The sequence below is a fragment of the Vulpes lagopus genome, chromosome 12, assembly GCF_018345385.1.
Source record: "Vulpes lagopus strain Blue_001 chromosome 12, ASM1834538v1, whole genome shotgun sequence".
Taxonomy (NCBI): Eukaryota; Metazoa; Chordata; class Mammalia; order Carnivora; family Canidae; genus Vulpes; species Vulpes lagopus.
The window spans coordinates 49,479,966-49,500,355 of NC_054835.1; the positions used below are offsets into that span (position 1 = coordinate 49,479,966).

At 49.1% G+C, this 20,390-nt stretch overlaps 1 protein-coding gene across 1 annotated transcript in view; it reads right to left on the bottom strand.

The window, feature by feature from the left end:
- Positions 1 to 4,239: 4,239 nt before the first annotated feature.
- FAM20A (FAM20A golgi associated secretory pathway pseudokinase) overlaps positions 4,240 to 20,390 on the bottom strand; it is a 48,910-nt gene continuing 32,759 nt past the window's right edge. The window contains exons 2-11 of the mRNA XM_041726712.1: positions 15,450 to 15,634; positions 14,677 to 14,727; positions 12,732 to 12,810; positions 10,222 to 10,314; positions 9,146 to 9,261; positions 8,470 to 8,650; positions 7,335 to 7,444; positions 6,851 to 6,932; positions 6,293 to 6,352; positions 4,240 to 4,870 (exon numbers count right to left, since the gene is read on the bottom strand). Coding sequence (XP_041582646.1) covers positions 4,606 to 4,870; positions 6,293 to 6,352; positions 6,851 to 6,932; positions 7,335 to 7,444; positions 8,470 to 8,650; positions 9,146 to 9,261; positions 10,222 to 10,314; positions 12,732 to 12,810; positions 14,677 to 14,727; positions 15,450 to 15,634 — 1,222 coding nt within the window. The 3' untranslated portion in view covers positions 4,240 to 4,605. The remainder of the gene's footprint in view (positions 4,871 to 6,292; positions 6,353 to 6,850; positions 6,933 to 7,334; positions 7,445 to 8,469; positions 8,651 to 9,145; positions 9,262 to 10,221; positions 10,315 to 12,731; positions 12,811 to 14,676; positions 14,728 to 15,449; positions 15,635 to 20,390) is intronic.

Genomic DNA, 20,390 nt, shown 5'->3' on the forward strand with positions numbered 1-20,390 from the left:
CCAAAGAATGAATCTCAGATCCTTATTTGAAGCATGATTGAATTGAAGCAGATCTCTTTACTGTATAATAGAAGGAGAAGATGAAATCAAAAGCCAGGGATCCCTGGGTGGCTCAGCGGTTTGGCGCCTGCCTTTGGCCCAGGGCACGATCCTGGAGTCCCGGGATCGAGTCCCGCGTCAGGCTCCTAGCATGGAGCCTGCTTCTCCCTCTGCCTGTATCTCTGCCTCTCTCTCTCTATGTCTATCGTGAATAAATAAATAAAATCTTAAAAAAAAAAAAAAAAGCCAAAAAAGTTTCCTTTTTATTAGAGACAGACTGGTTCTCTGGTCTTGGAACTTTTCCAGACTTCTGGGAAAAGTCATTTCTGGATCAGCGTACTCTGGTTTAAATTTAATACATGCCTTTGGGTATTTGGGCATGCTTACTTGGGTATACTTTACATTCATAAAGTCTTAGTTCTGATATTCTTCAGATTTCTGAGATGATTAAGTTATACTCATTAGTTTATTGGTACTGAATCCTTCACATCCAGTGAGGTTGGAGATGTCCCTGTTCTAGAACATTCTTGAATTTGTGCTCCTTTGTAACAGGTGCACTTTATCAGGATTCAGTAGGCCCTTCCCCTCAGCCCACTGGACGGGGAACATTTAGCATCACCATATATTAGAACCGAAGAAAACTTCTTTGGATTGACTAGACTGGTTCTAGTTTCATTCTCCTTCTAGAACACTGGCTCATATGAAATTGTTTTTTTTGTTTTTTAATGACTTCAATATTGACTATTTATTTATTTATAAGATTTTATTTATTTATTCATGAGAGACAGGCAGAGACACAGGCAGAGAGAAAAGCAGGCCCCATGCAGGGAGCCTGATGTGGGACTCGATCCCAGGACTCCAGGATCACGCCCTGGGCTGAAGGCAGGGGCTCAACCTCTGAGCCACCCAGGTGTCCCAATATTGACATTTTAAAATTGAAGTGGCATGATTGTTTTCTTAATACTGCTTTATCTCCACAATCACGAATTAATAACTGAATCTTTTTGTATTTTTGTTCAGTCCTGGCCGTATATTGCTAGATGAGCTGGAACAACATTGAGAGGCAGTGGCCAGCTCACCTTTAATATGACCCCCAAAGTAGCTATCCTACCACTATCAGTAAAGGCCATAGATAGGAGATTCTAAAGGAGAGTCTTGAATCTTTCCTTTCTTACTCTGTGGAGCTTTCGCATAGAAATCAGTATTCCTGTGTACATTTATTGGTGAAATTTGTTAACATTAAGTTCAGAGCTGTGGCTTCATCCTGAGTCCACCTAAAACTCAAACCACTAATGAGTGTAGTTTTTCATTTTGTACCCGTTCTGCCAATTTAGCTTACATAGCTTTGTGATTCTCAAAGTCACCACTAGATGGAGAGCACTGGTTTTATCAAACATCTCAGTTCATGTCCAAGGAGTTTGGCTTAGTCCTGGTTTTATTTGCGAATTCTGTGGATTTGCCTACCTGCTTAAAGGTATTAGTGACCCCCAAGTCAGTACTCAGAGCGCTTCCCCCGTCATTCTCGGACATGAGCAGAGCGGCAGAGACTTTTGATTCTCCCAAAGCATGTGTGCCTAGCTGACTTTGAACAGAGCGGTGCTCTGCTTTGTGGTTCTGGCTCTCCTGCTGCCATCAGATGCCCGGCTCACGGTCTATCTAGTGCTGCTCTGGCATTTTTTTGTGCTTTCTGCTGGTGATGTTGGTATTTAATATGGCCCCCAAGTGTAGGGATAAAGTGCCGGGTAGTGTTCCTAAGGCCAAGGAGGCTGTGATCGTGTGTCTTGTAGAGCAAACAGGTGTTTTAACTAGCTTCTTTAAGGCCTGGGTTATGTGCTGTGGCCGCCCTGAACTTGCGGTAAAACAATGATACATAATATGGTGTCTTTAACACACCTTAACACGTAAGACAGGATTGTGTATTGATTTGTTTACAGAATTGTAACTAGAGCCTCACAGGAATCTAAATAAACCCTTTATTTCCTCTAGGAGCAAATGGTTCAATCTCCACTAATTTGGTGTCCGTGGTGGCTTCATAGACTATAAAATTACCCCAAATAAGAAGACCAACTACATTTAACAGTCTTCACACTCAGATTGTCCTGGCTTTTGGGTAGGCAAAAATGAATTCCTTCAAACCCTTCTCCCTACCAATTTACGTACTGTACACTTTTCATTGTTACTACTACATTGTCAGTAGTAAAGTGAACGGTTGTTACAGAGTGACAGGAGAATTTTTGTGTTATGGGAAGTCAACGAAAAAGGACATGTTGGGAGAAGCTGACCATTCTAAGAAAGGAGTCTTTTGTTTTCTGTTTTTTTTTAAACAAATGATAGAGTCTTAATTTTGCATTAGTGAAAAATAATGGGGTGTTGAAGTAATAAATTAGGTAACTTGGTATTTTACATACTGTGATCAAACTCCATGCTATTACCCTTTTAAAATACACCACAATTTTTATTGTAGGCCATTTGAAAACCAGCGCACTGTCCTAGAAGTGGCTGGGTTTGGGATGGAGCTGTGGCTTACCTTCCTTAGTTTCTGCAGTTTGATATGCCAGACCATTCAAGTGCTGTTCTTTGAGTGTCTTTGCCTAAATATTTTTCTGCCATTCCTCTGTGCAATTATCTGGTCCCTCCACCCAAAGTAGGAGACAGTTTGTGAAGTGGGAAGCCCTGAGCAACAGTAGAGCCCACAAGTGATGGAAGCCTCTAGGGTGAAGGTTCTACTAAAGGGTTGATTTTTTTTTTTTTTTTTTTTTTTTTACATAAACATAACTTCACGCATTGAAGTACTCTCAGGTTTTTGTATTATGGTGGAAAGAACACTTGGGAGTAGGTTTAAATCATTAGGTTTTATGATTTCGTGAGACAGTTTTTTTTTCCTGTGTACCTTGGAGGTAAGGGATTCTCTGTGTGGGAAGAGCTCAGTGAGTGGCTCTGATGTTACTGTCATGGAGATATAGGGTCCGAGGTAATGCAGCAGTGATGTGGGGTACCCGGTGGGTCAGAAAGACCCGTGTTAACTTGTCCTGTCAGGGCTTGGACGACCTCTACGGTGCCTGACCTGGTACCCACCGACAGCTTCATTCAACATCCCCCCTACACACACACACACACACACACACACACACACAGACACACACACTTGTAGAATTGAGCCTCTGGCCTTTCTCAGAGAAATGGATGTGCTGATATCAGCCATTTTTACTTGTTGACTGACTAATTGCTCTATAGTGTGAATACATTCCTATCATTTGGGTTTTCAGACTTAAATTACAAAATAAGAAACCAAGCCTCCTATGAAAGGTGTCTCAGATGTTGGCAAGTCAGTAGGGAGAAGGCTGAGGGGATGGGACCCCTAACACAGCCATTTTTAAGAGAGGCTTTGAAACTTGAGGGGCACCTGTGCGGGGGGCGCTCAGTCAGTGAAGCGTCTGCTTTCAGCTCAGATCATGATCTCGGGGTCCTGGGATCAAGCCCCGCGTTGGCCTCCCTGCTCAGTGGGGAGTCTGCTCCCTCTCCCTCTGTCGCTGCTCGTGCTTGTTCACTCTCAAATAAATAAAATCTTAAAAAGTCAACTTGATTTAGTTGTTTTTTGATAATACAGCTCAGAGGTGGGGCATCTAGGGTGTCAGACCTCAGAGCCTCCTGCTTCTCTTGGGGGCCGGTGGGTGACTACTGTTCTGGGACCTTATGGGAAAGAGGATTGTGGTGGGTGGGCTCTGGTAGGTCTTGGCTTCTCTCCTGCCTGAGTCCAGGCTCATGCACCTGCTAGGCTCCTTCCTATGCTCTTCCATCTTCTGTACAACCAGACTACCCCGGTTTTCCCTTCATTACAATTCCTCCTATTGTTGCTGGAGGCTAAATTTGACATACTTGATGTTATTTTGGTTGCTACTTAAATACTCTTCAGATTGAAAACATCCCCTTTGAGATATTCTGAGCAAATCCCTATGTTATTTTTTATCCCTCATAATAACATTTTTGAGAGCTTGCTTTGGGACCGATCAGTAAGGGATTACTATATTCAGTTTGGGCCACGGTGACTGGGACATACATAGAAAGTGTGAAGTCTACTTTGAACCAGCTTGAGAGCTAACCATTTTTAGATTATTTTTTTTTGTCTCCTCGTGAGATGCCAGATGTTTTATCTGGATCAGAAATGATCCTTGTAGATATAATAAGGATCTGGAGGTCAGCTAGGTGTCCATTGGTGTCCTTTAATTTTATTTGTTCTACTCTTTTTCTGGGACAAGGCTTCCAATCCTTCCAAGCCCAACTCCCAGATTGCCTGGTGGGCTCAGGAGATGGATGGTCTGTGGCCTTGATGAAGCAGTGCTTTTTGGGAAAGAGGGAGTTCCACTAGAGAAGCCACGCACCAAGGAAGAAAGTTGAGTGGGTCCCTCTTCTTTTTTTCTTGTGGAATCATCCCAGTGCCCTGCCTCTTCCAGAGCTCATGACCCAGCACCGCCAGCATGGACGGGGACGCAAGGAAGCAGTGGTCCACCCCCGAGAGTCCACTGCTGGCTCCACGTACAGTTCCCGAAATCTGGCTTCATCCAGCCCTTAGCTTGTCAAGTTAGCCTGGCTAGAGTCCGGGGCTGACTGTTCTGCTGAGTCAAGGGCTATGACACTCTGTTCTCCGTGGACCTCCACACACCCCTCCACTGTCTGTAGGATGATTTGGAGTCTCCGGTCCAGGGCCAGGAGGTGGGGCTCTGTGAGGACTGGGCTGAGCTGGTCTTCTAGCAAAGACTCCCGCATCACGTCACTGAGTCTGTAGTCGGCCTGGGCCAGCAGCTGCAGGTGCAAAAGCGTTTTCTTCTTTATCCTGGAAGGACAGAGTCAGAGGAGGCAAGTAAGTAAATGTGAAGAGAAAAGGCTTGCCTCAACTTTCCCCACAAACAGCTGTCGTAGCTGTTCTGGGAGCCTTCTCTCCCCCAGTGTTTCCTCAAGCACATGTGAACGAAAACTGGGGAAAAGGAAATAAGTGACCAGTTCACAACATCTCAAGGAGATTTAAAGCCACTGAGAGAAGTTTCTGGTAGGTGAAATGATGAAGATATTTGCCATCTCAAAAGCCATAGATACCCTCCTTCTCTAAGCTGTTTTATTGCCAACTTTATAATATTTCTCTGTATCAGACTATTGGATGGAAATGGGGTGGAACCAATCTCGACTTGAGGATTTTGATTTCATTTTATGTGAGAATCTTGACGTGCACTCAGATGTGTAAGCCGCTTAATTGTCTGACTTGTCATCAACAACCCCTGCCGGTCCTACTCAGGAGAGGGAGAGATGGAGGGAAGCACGTTTAAATGAGCAGAAAAGTGGATAAAGAACCTGCTTTGCTCAGAGTTTTCCAACTAGAAATAAATGAGGTGGTTTTGCTAGGGACGCAGCACGTATTTCTAGTTAGCTCCGAGCAGGCGGGCCATTTCACAAGCCTGACTTTGACACCAGAGAGGTATGGAAGTGGGTTAGACATTCTCTAGCGAATGGTGGCCAAAGGTCAAAGGACTTCCTTTCAATCTGACACGAATTTGTGGGACTTTTTAAATATTTTTTTTCATTAAAAATTTTTTTTAAGATTAGTTTTATTTCTTTTGAGGGGAGAGGGGCAGAGAGAGGAAGAGTCTTAAGCAGACTCTGTGCTGAGTGCAGAGCCAGACCTGGGACTTGATCCCATGACCCCGAGACTAGGACCTGAGGCAAAACCAAGAGCTGGATGCTCAACTGACTGAGCCACCCAGGTGGCCCTAAAGATTTTATTCTTAAGTAATCTCTATACTCAACATGAAGCTTGAATCCACGACGCTGAGATCAAGAGTCTTATGCTCTATCGACTGAGCCAGCCAGGCATCCCCAGTTTATGGGGCTTTAATCAGGATTTTACTTAGATGGTGAGCAAGTAGTAATATTTACGAGCTTATGTTAAGTGCTGAGCGAAGCAGGGAATCTGATTAGTCGTGTCAAAGACTATCAGGCTCTGCAAGGGTGAGCTCTTCTCTGAGTGGGTTCGAGATTAAAGTTGGCGACTGAAGGGTTTAAAAGATGAGGTCCTCGTTCATCCTCTGCTGACAGATGGGAGAGATGGGGGTTGCCGGGGAAAATTCTGTCAGTGGACAAGAAATGAGGGCATTCCTGCTCCCCTACCCACCGGGGTCCTAGCCCAGAACACTGAGACCTTCTGAGCTCAGCTGTGGGGGGATGGAGAGTCACCTTGCCACCTGCCCTGGAGCTGGAGGCTCACCTGCAGCACTGGGACAGCGGGGACAGGATGGAGAGTTCGTCCTGGGAGTGTCGTCCGAACCTGGAAGGGATCATGGGCGTTCAGGGTGGCCCGCAGCACTTCCCTCCTAATGGTTTCCAGTCTCCTCTCCCTCAGCCTTGTTTGGACTCACAGCGCGGGGTAAAGTGCCAGGGGCCATGGAAGCTGCCTCTGCAGCCCCCTCCTTGTGCATCAGCTCCCAAGAGCCTCTGTGCCGGCATCATTCCTTCTTCCTTCCTTCATTCACTCATTCATTCATTCCCTAACTACAGGGGGCCAGACACTGAGGATGGGCCATGCGCTCTGCCTCCCAGACTGAAGCATTGAGTAAAGAAATGTGGGAAACATCAGTCTGTCTCGCCAGGATGCTCTCGGGTTGGAGGAGAATCCAGCGTTACTTAGCAAAGATCAGGAGAAAGAGGAACTGGAACAAGTCGGGCCAGGACACAGGGAAGGTGACCATGCAAGGGCCTCATTCTCGGGGGGCCTCGGGGTTGTCCTGAGCGGCTACGGCCGGGACAGCCGTGTTGGGACGCTTACCCTCTGGCGTTGTCAAGGTGGATGAGGAACCCATCATCCCCGAATTTGGTGAACATCTCATAATGGTGCCGGTCCATATTTCCTGTAAAGGAGGGCGGATGCTTCGGACGTCTGCGTCCTCCCCGGGCACGGAGGCCTGTTCGCAGCTGAGTGAGGGATCTGAACCCAGGGCCCCACGCTTCCCACGGTTATCAGCGACGGTGCAGAGGGAGAAGGAAGCCAACGGGACAAACAGACCCTCGTGTGGACGGTTTTCACCTGGTGAAAACCTGGGTCCTGGGGGCCAGCCTTGAGTGAGGTCCCCTCTGACGAGGGGAGCACGTTCGCCTCTGTCCTCTGGGGCCTCTGGCACTTGGAGGCTGTGGGCCGTGCGAGGTTCCTCGGGCCTCAGAGTCCAGGCTCTGCCTCGTTGCCCAAGGTCACGGCGAATCCCAGCCCAACAGCCCGGGCCAGGGCCACCAAGTGCCCCAGCGCGGGGACCTACCTATCAGGAAGTCGAAGATGGCCATGTCAATGATGTTGAGGAGGCGGTTGCTGCTGTTGTACGGGTAGATCTGTTTGACGGTGTCGCAGTAAAGCGGATTGACCTCCCACCTGGGGGGGAGAAGAAGTCCTGGGGCTGGAAGAGCCAAGATGGCGAGGTGTTGGGGGCCCTCCTCACACCTGCCCTCGCCCCCCAAGTCCCGGCTCCCTCATCCCAGCCCGGGCTGCCGGCAGCTCCTGGCCTGCAGGCTGTAGGTAGCTGGGTACATGGGGGGCCCCGGGGCAAAGACACGTGGCAGGCTGCAGACTCCACGTGGGGGAGAAGAAGGTTCTGGGTCCTGAGCATCCATTCTGCTGGGCGCTACACTGATGGCTGGGTTGCCGTGGGCCGGAGGGGAGGCGGCGGGGCAGGAGGCCACCTGTCCCTCACCTGCTTCTCTGCAGCTCCTGTCACTGAGCCCCCTGGACCTGGCCCCCTAGTTCTCCTGGACCATTCGGAGCCCCCCTTCCCTTCAAGGCCCCCATTCTCTCTCCCAGGCTCCGGCTGCTAGGATGCCCCCTTGTCCCTCCATCTGCTGGGCTCCGGCTCAGCCTTCGCGGGTCCCTTAGGATCTGTTGTGTCCTCCAGGGACCCTTCCCTGTTCACTTCTCTTCCCACTGGGACTATTCATTCATTCAGCTGATAGAAACCAAGTACTACTATGGCCTGGGGGCCTGGGGTGGGGGGGAACAACTCTGGGGCTTGGCTTTCCGGGGCTTACTCAGGTGGAGCAGGTGGAGCAGGTGTTGCTCCTTCCGGCTCTGCATGTGCTTCTCTGGATGACAGCAAGGGTGCCACTGTGTTTTCATAATCTGGCTACTGGTCTGACCCCCCACCCCCACCCCCCAGGGCTGGGAGCTTCTGGAGGGGAGAGCCTGTGTCTCTCAGTTCCGTACCCCCTCGCACATAAGAGGCTCTTGGTGACTGAGTACCCGAACTAAAGGGGGGAGAACAGGCACAGCTGGCCCCAGGATCTGGAGGAGATCAGGAAATGACTGGGGTTTGGGGATCCGAGAGCCAGGCTGGCTGCAAGGCCTCGGTGCAGGGACTGCAGCCCCACGCAAGGGACGGCATCACGGCCAGGGGGCCCACTCACTCTTCTTTTCCGGCCAGCGAGTAGGAGCGGATCCAGGGGTTGGGCACAGACAGCCTGGGGGCCAGGTTGAGGGACGGCAGGAAGGCGGACAGGGAGCCCTCCAGCAGGTGCGGGTTGCCACAGACGGCATATTCAGTCTTGCACATGTACGGGCACTTGGCAAAGAAGCACACGTTGCTGGCTGGAGGGTGCAGGAGGAGAGAGAGAGGAGGCCTAAGAGAAGGAGGCAATGCCATGTTCCTGCCCCCACCATCCTCCAGGAGGGAAGGGAAAGCCTCAACGCTCAGCCAGGGAAGAGGCCAAAGAAGAAACTATTGCTTTCCCCGGCGTCGGGGCTTGTGAGTGCTCGTAAACCGAGCATCCTGGGTACCAATTTTTCAGATGTCTCAGGGCGGAGAAAGTGCGGGACCCAGCCCCACTGCATCCCATCCAGGTGACTAGAATGCTCTTTGCTTGAACAGGTGACATCTGGTTCCAGGAGGCTGGCAGGGCAGTACCCGCGCACACAGGCTACTTGGCATCTCACAGACTACCTTTCCCATCCCCAGTTCACCTGGGGTGATGCTCAGGTGGGCCGGGGTGGGAGGGCCTGAGGGCAGCCTATAGCCATCCCAATGAGGGCGGGAGCTCAGGCCGTGCTCTTCACCCCAGCACATTGCTCTGGCCAGTTCTCTACCTGGAGAGACGAAGAAAACGCTCTGCAGGATTTCATTCTTGGTGACTTCCAGGATTTCCTTGGTGACATTGACTAGCCTCCCCACTGTGGGTGGCACCCGGCGGAAGTCCAGAATCCTGCAGGAGAGAAAGCTCTGTTCATGTCTGAGGACTAGTCAGGGGGTCGGAGGGTGGCCCATTGGAAATGGCATTCCTGACCGTACCCAGCCCGGCCAGTACTGAGCCGACCGCGCCCGGGGCCAACCTGTATCTAAAGGGGCCGGAGGAGGGGTGGAGAAGGAATCCTTATTCTAGCAAGCCTCCTGGGCAAGCCTTCCCATCACCTGTGTTCTAGGTCAGAGCTTTCCATACTTCAGTTGGGCATATGTGTGACCTGGGATCTCGCTCACACGCAGGCTCAGATTCAGTGGGTCCAGGGGGAGCCCGAGATCCTGGATTTCTGAAAAGCTCCCAGGGTGATGCCCCGACTGCCAGCCCATAAAACACACCTAGAGGAGCTATGACAGGCACATGGGAGGGGAGGAAGTTCAGGAGTGTGCTTTCAACCTTTTCTTTCTTTTGTATAGGTTTTATTTATTTATTCATGAGAGAAACAGAGAGAGAGGCAGAGACACAGGCAGAGGGAGAAGCAGGCTCCATGCAGGGAGCCCAATGTGGGACTCGATCCTGGGTCTTCAGGATCACACCCTGGGCTGAAGGGGGCCCTAAATCGCTGAGCCACCCGTGCTGCCCTCAACCTTTTCATATCATAACCTTAAGACTCCTGGGATACATGAGAGTGGATGCATTCTTCCCATTTCCAATCAGAAGACTAGAGCAAAGAGCAAGGTCAGGTCCAAGGCGGCAGCCTGAGCAGCCTGGCAGGGTTGGCTCTCTTTCTAGGTCATTCATTTCATCACCTTAGAGGCCTCGTGTTGTTCAGACGTGGGGTTAAATGGGAAATGTGTTGAGTTCAAAGGCGCCACTGAGGTTGACGAGGAAGACAGGGTGCCAGAAGGAAGAAGTGCCAGGGAGGCCCCACCTGAGGTCTGCCCAGCGGCCCTGTGGTGGTCCGTCCTTGCGGGGGCCCAACCCTACCTGTCCAGGTGGAAAGCTGCGATCTCGGCGTTGTGTCTCTGAAAGTCAATGAAGTAGAAGAAGTCCTCGGGGGTCTCTTCATCTCGCTGCTGTCTGGAAGGAAGGGAGGAATCAACGCCCTGGACTCAGACTTCATGAGGAGCCCGAGGAGAGAGCTGAGAAGCATGACTGGAGGGAGGAGAAAGCAGGCTTTCGCGCTCTTAATGTACACGTGCATGATGGAAAGACATGCCAGGGACAGCCTCCGGCCCCCTTGGCTGGGAGAAGACTCACGGGCTTCTTGCAGGACCTTGTCCTGCAGGCACGCCCCGTACCAAGTCTCCTGCCTGAGCCACTTTGGTGCCAGCAGCTCATCCTTTTAAAATTAGTTGAGTTGGGAAGAAATATAGACATTCTTCGGCAGGTATAAGCAGAAGAGAGGGACTGGCCAGCCAGCCAGAGGTAGCACAGACCCAGATGTCAAGAGTTAGAGGTGGGGTAGGAGGCTGGGCTCTTCTAAAAGGAAGAGTGTCCTAGGGATGCGGTTTAATGCAACTGACATTTGAAGACTAGAAAAGGTCCAGGTCTTAGGGTGACGGGGTAATAAATGAGCTTGTCCCCTCAGAGAAACCTCAGCGGAATCCTGAGAGGGAGCCCAGCCAGAGGCTTGAGGGAGGCTGGTGTAGAGGAGACTGATTTTATACATTTTAAATTCTCTAATGGATTCCTGAAAAGCAGCAGGCCTGCCCGAGTGTGATGGGCCGGCCGGGTACGTATGTACAGAGAGCTGCCTCCCGATCATTCCGGGCAGCGTGGCCTCTGGCCCCGAGGTTGACTTTGCCTTGCTGCTAATACACACGGAAGAGTGATGATCTGTGATGAATTTTATAATCCGCCGCGTGGGACTGCATGAGGGCTGCAGAAGCAATTCAAATGTAAATACACATAATTTTGCAGAAAGCTGTAAATACACAGCTCCAGCGATCGAAAGACAGTGATGTGCACTTGGCCAAAAAATACAAGTCCTGGAGACCACGGTGAAGGGCTGCTACAAGCAGGTGTTCTGTTTTACAGGGTGCATCCTCATTTCAAGGACAGGTCCCTGGGCTGAGGCACGTCCCCCACCTTCTCACTAGCGGCGCCACTGGATGTCTAGGCAGCAGGGAGCGGCCAGGGGTCCCCCTCTCCAAATATTAATTCCTGAATTCCCTCCATAAGAATACGCAGTCTCCCCGACACCTTTTAGAATTTTCTAAAACATCATTTCCCTGTTTCTGGATGGCAAGTCTGGATGTGATTTTAAATTTGAAAACCATTTTTACATCAGCGCCTCTCAGGCTTTGGCAAGCGTCGATGTATTCCTCCGTGCCTGGATTATATATATATTACACGAAAAATGCAATCTTTAATTATGGTCATATTTATATTATCCAAAGATAAATTTCTACTTTCCCTTTTTAACATGGGACAAATGTTTTTTTTTTTTTTTTTTGCTTTCAATTACCTATCGAAAAAAATGCATGCCTTTCCGAGAAATACGTCTTAAAATGATGCTGTTTGGCTTTGGACTAAATTGTATACAAATGCGGATTATAGTTTACGTTATGGCATAAGAATAGACAAAATGGCTTTTATGACCCAACGTTGGAGAGTTTGCATTCTATTCAGGAGGAAAGCTGGTTCATTTGAACAGTCTTTGCCTGTAGTTTGTAAGTGATGGGGGGAGAGGAGAGGCTGTAGGCTGGTACTTCCTGTGCTTTCCTGCATATAAAACGTGGCCAGTGTGAGTGGTTTTCCTCCCCACGTACGGAAAGGGAAAGCAAGGCTCTCCTGCTGTATAATGAGCTTTAAGTTTTAGAGAAATCACAGCCATCCTAATGTGCCAGATAAGAATTCTCAGAGAATGCAACTCACGGATCTGATGCTGGGTGGTGGATTTGCAGATTTATCATTGTTTTTATGCTTCCCTTTGATGTCTCCTGTTTCTACATCATGTTCCCTTTGCCTCCTCTCTTTACCAGGCTCACTTAGGAGTCTATGCTAACCCCCATGACTAACAGTAACAATCCCTAAAAACCCTGTTATGCCCCAAACATGGTGGCTCTGTGTTCAGCTGACAGGTGCACCAAAGAACCACCTGCCTGCTTCTCGAGCCTTGGCTAAACCAGCCACGCGTGCTCACTGCGATCGCTCCCTTTTATTTTTTAAAAAAGATTTTATTTATTCCTGAGAGACACAGAGAGAGAAGCAGAGACACAGGCAGAGGGAGAAGCAGGCTCCATGCAGGGACTGGATCCCAGGACCCCGGGGATCACGACCTGAGCCAGAGGCAGATGCTCACCACTGAGCCACCCGGGCGTCCTGCGATCACTCCCTTTTAAAAGGAACACAACTTTTTCTCCCCAGCATTTTATATGCCTCAATATTAGGTGAGATCCCCTCCCCAAACTGTCCACATTTACTAATTTTCGGTCAAAACTCCCTTACGGCTGCCACAGCTGGACGTGGAGGTGAGGAAGACAGTCACTTACCTCATGGGTTTGAACATGGCCTTCCCAAAGTCTGAGAACCTCAGAACCAGCTTGAGGTGGACCCCACTGGGTTTCACGACTGTGAGGGGGAGAAGGGAGAGTTAACGCTGTTTCTGGGCCTATGACCTCAGGGCTTATAACCTGTGTTCACTCAAAAAAAAAAAAAACCCACTAGATTTCTTCTTTCTGCTCTTCTGTAATAAGACCCCGGAGACCAGCATTTGCTTTTGAAGCCTCCAGGGTAAGTTCTAGCATGTCAGGCCTTGGAGAGTGTGTCTGGGGGGCTCAAAACAATGCTTTGTCTGCTCTCCTGGGAAAGGGGAAAGTGATGCAGTTTCCCCGAGATAGACACTCACTGAAAACCCCGCAGAATGTTTTCCTAAGAAGAACTGGAGTCTTCCCTGTGTGCTTCTGTGGCACCCCGATGGGTTCTGATTATGCCACCTGTTACATCCCGCTGGACTAATTTATCTCCATCTCTCTCTCTTTTATATTTATTTATTTGAGAAAGAGAGAGAGAGAACATGAGCAAGGTTAGAGGCAGAGGGAGAAGGAGCCTCCTGCTGGGCAGGGAGCCCGATGTGGGGCTCGAACCAGGACCCTGGGATCACGCCCTGAGCCGAAGGCGGACGCTCAACCACTGAGCCACCCAGGTGCCCCTCAACGTCTTTCTATTTAGGACTGTATACCTGGGCCGGGACAGGGTTTTGATGGATAAGACACCTGGGCGCACCTACCTCCCCCTGCGGTCAGTACTGTCTTCTGATATGTTGTGTTCTGGGTACTTCACCCGCTTTGCCCTGTCCTGGCCTTGCTAGGACTGGGCAAAAGACAACGTCTAACTCACCTTCGTGTTCTGTATGATGGCAACTAGCAGGCAGGTACTGAACTAAAGCAAAGGGAAGCCCTGGGCCCTAAAAACTTTCCTTTGAACCTTTAACATGTCACGACACAGATGAGAATTTCTATGTGTTCAGTATATTGAAGCAAAGAGATGAGGTTATCATTACCGGGCCAGGGAGCTTGGTGTCCAGGCACCACCATGTCCAATTCATAGCCCCCTGGGAGCTACTATATCTCAGGTCTGTCTTTTTCAGTCTGTTCATCACTTGCCCTGGTGGGTCTCAACTTTGGCTCCATTAGAATCACCTGGAGGGCTTTGCAGTTCTGATGCCTGGACCTCACCTTGTGCCACTGAACCGAGACCCTCTGAGGTAAAGGGCAGTCCTCAGTACTTTTTAGAGCTCTCCAGCGAACTCTAGTGTGTGGCCAGCTTAAGAACTACTGTCCAGGGGCGCCTGGGTGGCTCAGTGGTTGAGCGTCTGCCTTCGGCTCAGGACATGATCCCGGGATCCTGGGATCGAGTCCCGCATCGGGCTCCCCGCAGAGAGCTGTTTCTCCCTCTGCCTATGTCTGTGCCTCTCAGGGAGAGATCCCTGTGTGTCTCATGAATAAATAAAAATAAAAATAAAAATAAAAATAAAAATAAAAATAAAAATAAAATAAAATAAAATAAAATAAAATAAAATAAAATAAAATAAAAAAACTGTCCAGGACAACTGCTTCTTAAACCAATGAATGTACTCTAACCCCTTGAGGATTTGGTTAAAATCCAGATTCTGGTTTGGAAAACCAGAGCGGGGACTGAGATTTGCATTCCTAATAAGCCCTCCGATGATGTTAATGATGCAGACAGCCACACAGGACCATGCACTCTCCAGCGGGGCCCTAGTTACAGCCCCTCCTGAGTGCTTTTTCTTTGGTGTGGGTGGGTGGAGAGCATGTTGAGGTCTCAGAGATAAGGCAGAGAGAGTCTCGCTCCTTCAACTTCCAGCCAGGACCCCCACGGGATGGACGGTGGGCCCCTCCCGTTGCTGCCAGGCCCTGCGGTTCCCCGGGTGGTGGCGATGAGGGGATAGGACGGACTCAGGGCTGTGCCACTTACTCTGGGTGCAGTCACATGCCCCGAGCAAAGCCTTCTCGTCCTGACTGTAATCTGGAAAGGAAGAGAAGGGCCGTGAGAAAGCCCAGCCTTGCTCCTGGGAGAGCCCACCACCCAGGGCCCTTGACTCTGGTTTAGACCACAGAGTGGGAGGTGGTGAGGCAGCCGGGGGCCCTTGCCCATTCAACGGGGGATGGCTCGGGGCCCCAACTGCCTGCGGCCTCCATCCTCCTCCATCCCAGGCCCTACATCCTCTGGCCCTTGAGTGGACGCCCCTGCAGCGGTGAGTGACTGATGCTAGATTGGTCCCTGTTAGGGACTAGATTGTTAGAGCACTTGAGAGCACAGACCCGGGGCAGGGGGACTATGTTTGAATCCCAGCACCACCGCTGTGTCTTTGGCCAAGTTGCTTCACCTCTCTGAGTCTCAGTTTCCCCACCTGTAACATGGCCATGATAATGTCCACATCGTCTGGTCGCTGTATGAAAGAGGGTTGTCAGGTTCCAAAGAAGTGCTCAGTCAATGGTAGCAACCCCCATTCTTTAAGTGTTCAGAAACACTTTTTCTTACAGCTCTTTGATGGGGTCGTGATGAGATTAAAATGGTAAGATCTCATGCAAAGGGGAAAAGATCAATGTCTATGTTTTTCTTTTTCTTATCCTATCAAGTGTCAGAGCCAACCCTTTAACATTTTATGCTACAGCCCAGTCTGAGTTGGTTTATGCAGCCTCCCCGGGAGAAAGTCAGTGCATCCTGCCTGAGCCTGTGCATCTCACCAGCACTGATGGTGGGAAAGCGCCTCATGTCGTGGAGGAGTTGGCTGACGACAGGACTGGACCGGGAGTACAGCCCACGGCGGCTGATCCCCAGGTGGAACTGGACCCAGCTGGCCTCCTGTCGGAGCTGCAGGGGAGCGTCCAGGGAGGTGAGGTTGAGCTGCTCTTTGTACATCTTGTGTCGTCTGTAAGAGCAGGGAAAGTTTGCTTTGTTTTGTTTCAGTCAGGGCTATAAGAAATGCAAAGACATGGGGCGCCTGGGTGGCTCAGTGGTTGAGCATCTGCCTTCAGCTCAGGCCGTGATCCCGGGGTCCTGGGTTCGAGTCCTGTATCAGGCTCCCCACAGGGAGCCTGCTTCTCCCTCTGCCTATGCCTCTGCCTCTCTCTGTGTGTCTCTCATGAATAAATAAAATCTAAAAAAAAAAAAATGCAAAGACTTGTCAAAGTGCGTTGTCTGGACTCAACTCATTCTTTCATTCATTCAACAACAGTAGGCAAGCACCTCCTTTGTATGTGGCTTTATGCTGAGCTTAGGATACCATGGGGGGGTGGGCAAAAAGGCACATGCCTTCCTGGCCCTCAGAGGGCTTATAATCCAGTGAGTGCAACAGGCACCCTGGTTACACAATGCCACACACAAATACCCAAATACCTAACTACAAACCATGACAAATATGGCAGATGGTTAAGAGTAAAATTAGGGACCTCATATAATCTGGGATCTTAGGAAGATGTCCTGGGTCTCTTTGTGCACTTTTCAATGAAAAAGTCTCTATGTGATATTCCCCACTATTTTCTGACCTACAGAAGTAAGCAGATGGGGGACAGAAAGAAGGTCCCTGGTGAGAAGGAAATGAATAGAGAGTGAGGATCTCTTCAGCAGGGCTGGAATCTAAGTAGACGAAGCAATAAGTCATATAGGAAAAGAAGAATCCATTAGCCACTTACTGTTCCGCTCAAGAGCCTTTTCTGCCAGGGTCAAGGAAGAAAGTAATAAAACAACGCCAATGCCAGATAGGGCCTAAGAGTCTAGTTTAGGAGACGAGTTGTGTGTCTATGAAATCATCAGAGCAAAATACAAAGCAGTTGTAAATTGACTGCTAGATAGGTGGTTCAGACTAAAACACCCCAATATTTTGGAGAAGGGAAAGATGCTTACATGATGAAGTGGTCAGATGGAGACCACTGTGGAGGAAGGTGGGCTTCAGCAGGATCCGAGAGAATGGATGGTGTTCGGATTGAATGGCGTATTACACGGGTGCTCCTGGGTTAGGGATAATATGAGTGGTAGGAGAGGCTGGCAGGGGACAGTTGTATCTGAGGATCAGAGAGGCAGGTTGAGTAAGTAGGTGGTTAAGTGAAGAGATGGAGGCCTCCAGTTAGAAGGTAGAGGGAGTGAGCACGATGTCGTCTGGTGAGGTAAAGCTGGCAGTGGAGGCAGGTGGGATTATGGGGGCAGGGAATGGGTGTTCCTATATATTTCTCAAACTGGTACCATACCTCTGAGGTCTGTGATGGGGTGGGGGTGGGGGTGGGTATTTTTGCTGAAATTTTTGAATTCTGAATCCATCACTTTGAATTCTGTTAAGAATAAAAGTATCTAGTCATACAACTGAGTCAACATTGACTCATTGTTTTGTAAACATTTAATTATATACGAATTCATTTTGATTTGGGAGTGTTCATTTTCGAGCCAATACATTTTCTTTGTTCGGGTCTTGGAGCACTTGAAAAGCTTTTGTGTATTTTAGGCACGGCGTTCACACTGCTAACGGATAAAGAACTATGACCTACTGGCTTAGTCCAGGCTGCCCACACCAAACACCACTGGCCAGGGAGCTTCCACAGTAGCCATTTATCCTCTCACACTTCTGAGGGCCTGCAGTCCGAGATCAAAGCATGGCCGGGTTTGGTCTCTCCTGTGGCCTCCCTCTAGGGCTTGCAGAAGGCTGTCTTCATTCTTGCCTCCTCATGTGGTCTTTTCTCTGGTGTCTCTTCCTCTTATAAGGACACCTGTCTGGGACACCTGGGTGGCTCAGTGGTTGAGTGTCTGCCTTTGACTCAGGTCATGATCCTGGGGTCCTGGGATTGAGTCCCATTTTGGGCTCCCAGTAGGGAGCCTGCTTCTTCCTCTCTCTGCCCACCCTCCCGTCCCTCATGAATAAATAAATAAAATATAAAAAAAAATATAAGGATTCCCGTTCTACTGAGTTAGGACCCACTCTATATAGGACTCTTGGGGGGACAAAAATCAGTCCAGAGCTCCCCCACAAGCTTTGCTCTCATCACCAAGAAGGTCCGCTTCAGAAGGCTTTCCTCAACGCAGTCCAGGGGGTCAGGAGGGAGGAGGGGGGTGGGATGGCAAGGCAACTGTACAGCGCTGGGACTTCCTACCTAAACACACTTCCACCCATCTGCGGGATTTGATCAGACTCACTGCTGTCAGCTAGGGCTACATAATCCCATTTTTTCTCTAGTCAGCTTCTTCTGGGGGCTAAGGGAAGTACTGGGCAGCAGCATATGTATATTAGTCTGCTCTAGCTGCCATAACAACACTACAGGCCAGGGGGGCTCAAACAATAGGCATGATTTCTTGTAGTTCTGCAGGCTGGGAGACCCAAGATCAAGGTGTAGGCAGATTCAGTTACTGATGAGGGTTTATTTCTGGGCCTGTGGATGGCCACCTTCTCACTAGGACCTCACATAGAGAGAGAGGAAGCTCTCTTCCTTCTCTTACAAGGACAGTCATCCCATCGTGGATCCCTACCTTCATGACCTCATCTAAACCTATTTATTTTCCAAAGATACCCCCTCACCTCCAAATACCATCACATTGGAAGTTAGGGCTTTTGACATATGGATTTGGTGGTGGTGGGGGGGGAAGGGAGCCTCATAAATATTCAGTCCATAAAAATATGAGCCTATTTTTCCACCCTGAACTCGTCTGGAGAGAAAACACTTACTTAACATGCAAGGGAGAGCACACTCCCCATCTAGAGGGGACAGCTGCTATTAAGTTTCAGCTAACAGTAGTCATGCCTTGTCATTGCTCATTCATTTATTCATTCATCAAATATTTGTTGACTGCTAGACACTGATCTACATCCTGGAGCTAGGGATGTGTACAAAACAAAGTCTATGTTGTCATGAAACTTACATTTCCCAGGAAATCATTTATTCTAGGTTTTGAAGAGAAGTTAGAAATCTAGTTTTTGATCAGAGTGTAGAACCTCCTTTATTTTTTTTAAAGATTTAATTTTTTTAGGATTTTTAAAAGATCTTATTCAGTCATTTGAGAGAGAGAGAGAGAGAGAAAGAGAGAGCACAGGAGCGAGGGGGGAGAGGCAGAGGGAGAAAGAGAAGCAATCTCCCTGCCAAGAAGGGAACACAACGTAGCGCTAGCTCCCAGGACCCCAAGATCATGACCTGAGCCGAAGGCAGACGCTGGCCATCTGAGCCACCAGGGAGCCCCCAGAATTTCCTTTTTAAACACAGTGACTTACTGGGTATACATACAAAGGAAATGAAACCAGTACCTTGAAGAGATACCTGCACCCCCATGTCCATTACGGTCCTATTCACAACAGACATGGAAGGGACCTACATGTCTGCCAATAGATGAATGGATAAAGAAAATGTGGTACAGATACGCAATGGAATATTATTCAGCCTTAACAAAGAAGACAATCCTGCCATTTGCAACATCGTGAATGAACCTGGAGGACATTATGCTACGTGAAATAAGCCAGACACACACAGAAAGGCAGATACTGTATGATCTCACTCACCTATGGAATCTAAAATAGTCCAGCTCAAAGCACCGGAGAGTAGAATGGTGGTTGCCAGGGGCTGAGAAGAAGGGGAAATGGGCATCTGTTGGCCAAAGGGTACCAAGTTTCAGTTATGCAGGATGAATATATTCTGGAGATCTAATATACGGTAGTCTATTTTTTAAAAAGATTTTATTTATTTATTCATGAGAGACACAGAGAGGCAGAGACATAGGCAGAGGGAGAAGTAGGCTCCATGCAGGGAGCCTGATGGGGGCCTCGATCCCGGGTCTCCAGGATCACACCCTGGGCTGAAGGAAGACGCTCAACCACTGAGCCACCCAGGTGTCCCTACAGGAGTGTATTTAATTGTAGAGTTAACAATACCTTATTGTATGCTTGAAATATGCTAAGAAAATAGATTTTTAGTGTTCTCTCTACACACACACACACAGTAACTATGTAAGGGGATGGATACGTTAATTAGTGTAATAGTGGTGAATTATTTCACGATGTATGAAAATACTAGGTATATCAATATTAAGTTGTACACCTTACAGACCTACAGCTTTTGTCAATTGTACCCCAATAAAGCTAGATCAACAGTGACAACCACAACAAAATAGCAACCCGTTCGTGTTCAGGGCCCTGTGCTGTTAAAGCAGATGAGGATTCGATCTGAGTCAATCCAGGGTAATTTTAAGACACACGTAGCTCTGGGGAAGTCCATGTGCAGAGGAGACAAGGCAAGGCAAGGGAACTCGGTTATTTTAAGACTTCGGTCTCCAAGAGCAGAAGAGGGAAAGACGGCTGAGACCTCTCTCCCAAGTCAGCGAGCCCGTGGCGGCTGTCCAGCCTGGGGCGGGGGAAGATTGGAGCCACTGGTGTCATTCTTTAAGATTGGGGCCATTGGTGTTAAACTGCTTTTATGAAAATCAGGCAAAAGGACAAATTGTTGACCAGGTCTGAGGCCTCCTGCCAACTTTTCCTTATGTTATTAACATTTATTTTTATGTTAACAACTAGTCGGGCCAGGCTCTCCTTCCCCAGCCTACTTTTTGAGGCCTAAAGCTAAGTGACTGCTAACCTCTCCTGGGAGTCTGATGGAAAGATTGCCCAGTCCCGAGCTAAGCCAGTCACCCTGAACTAGAGCAGCGCCCAAAGCAAGTTA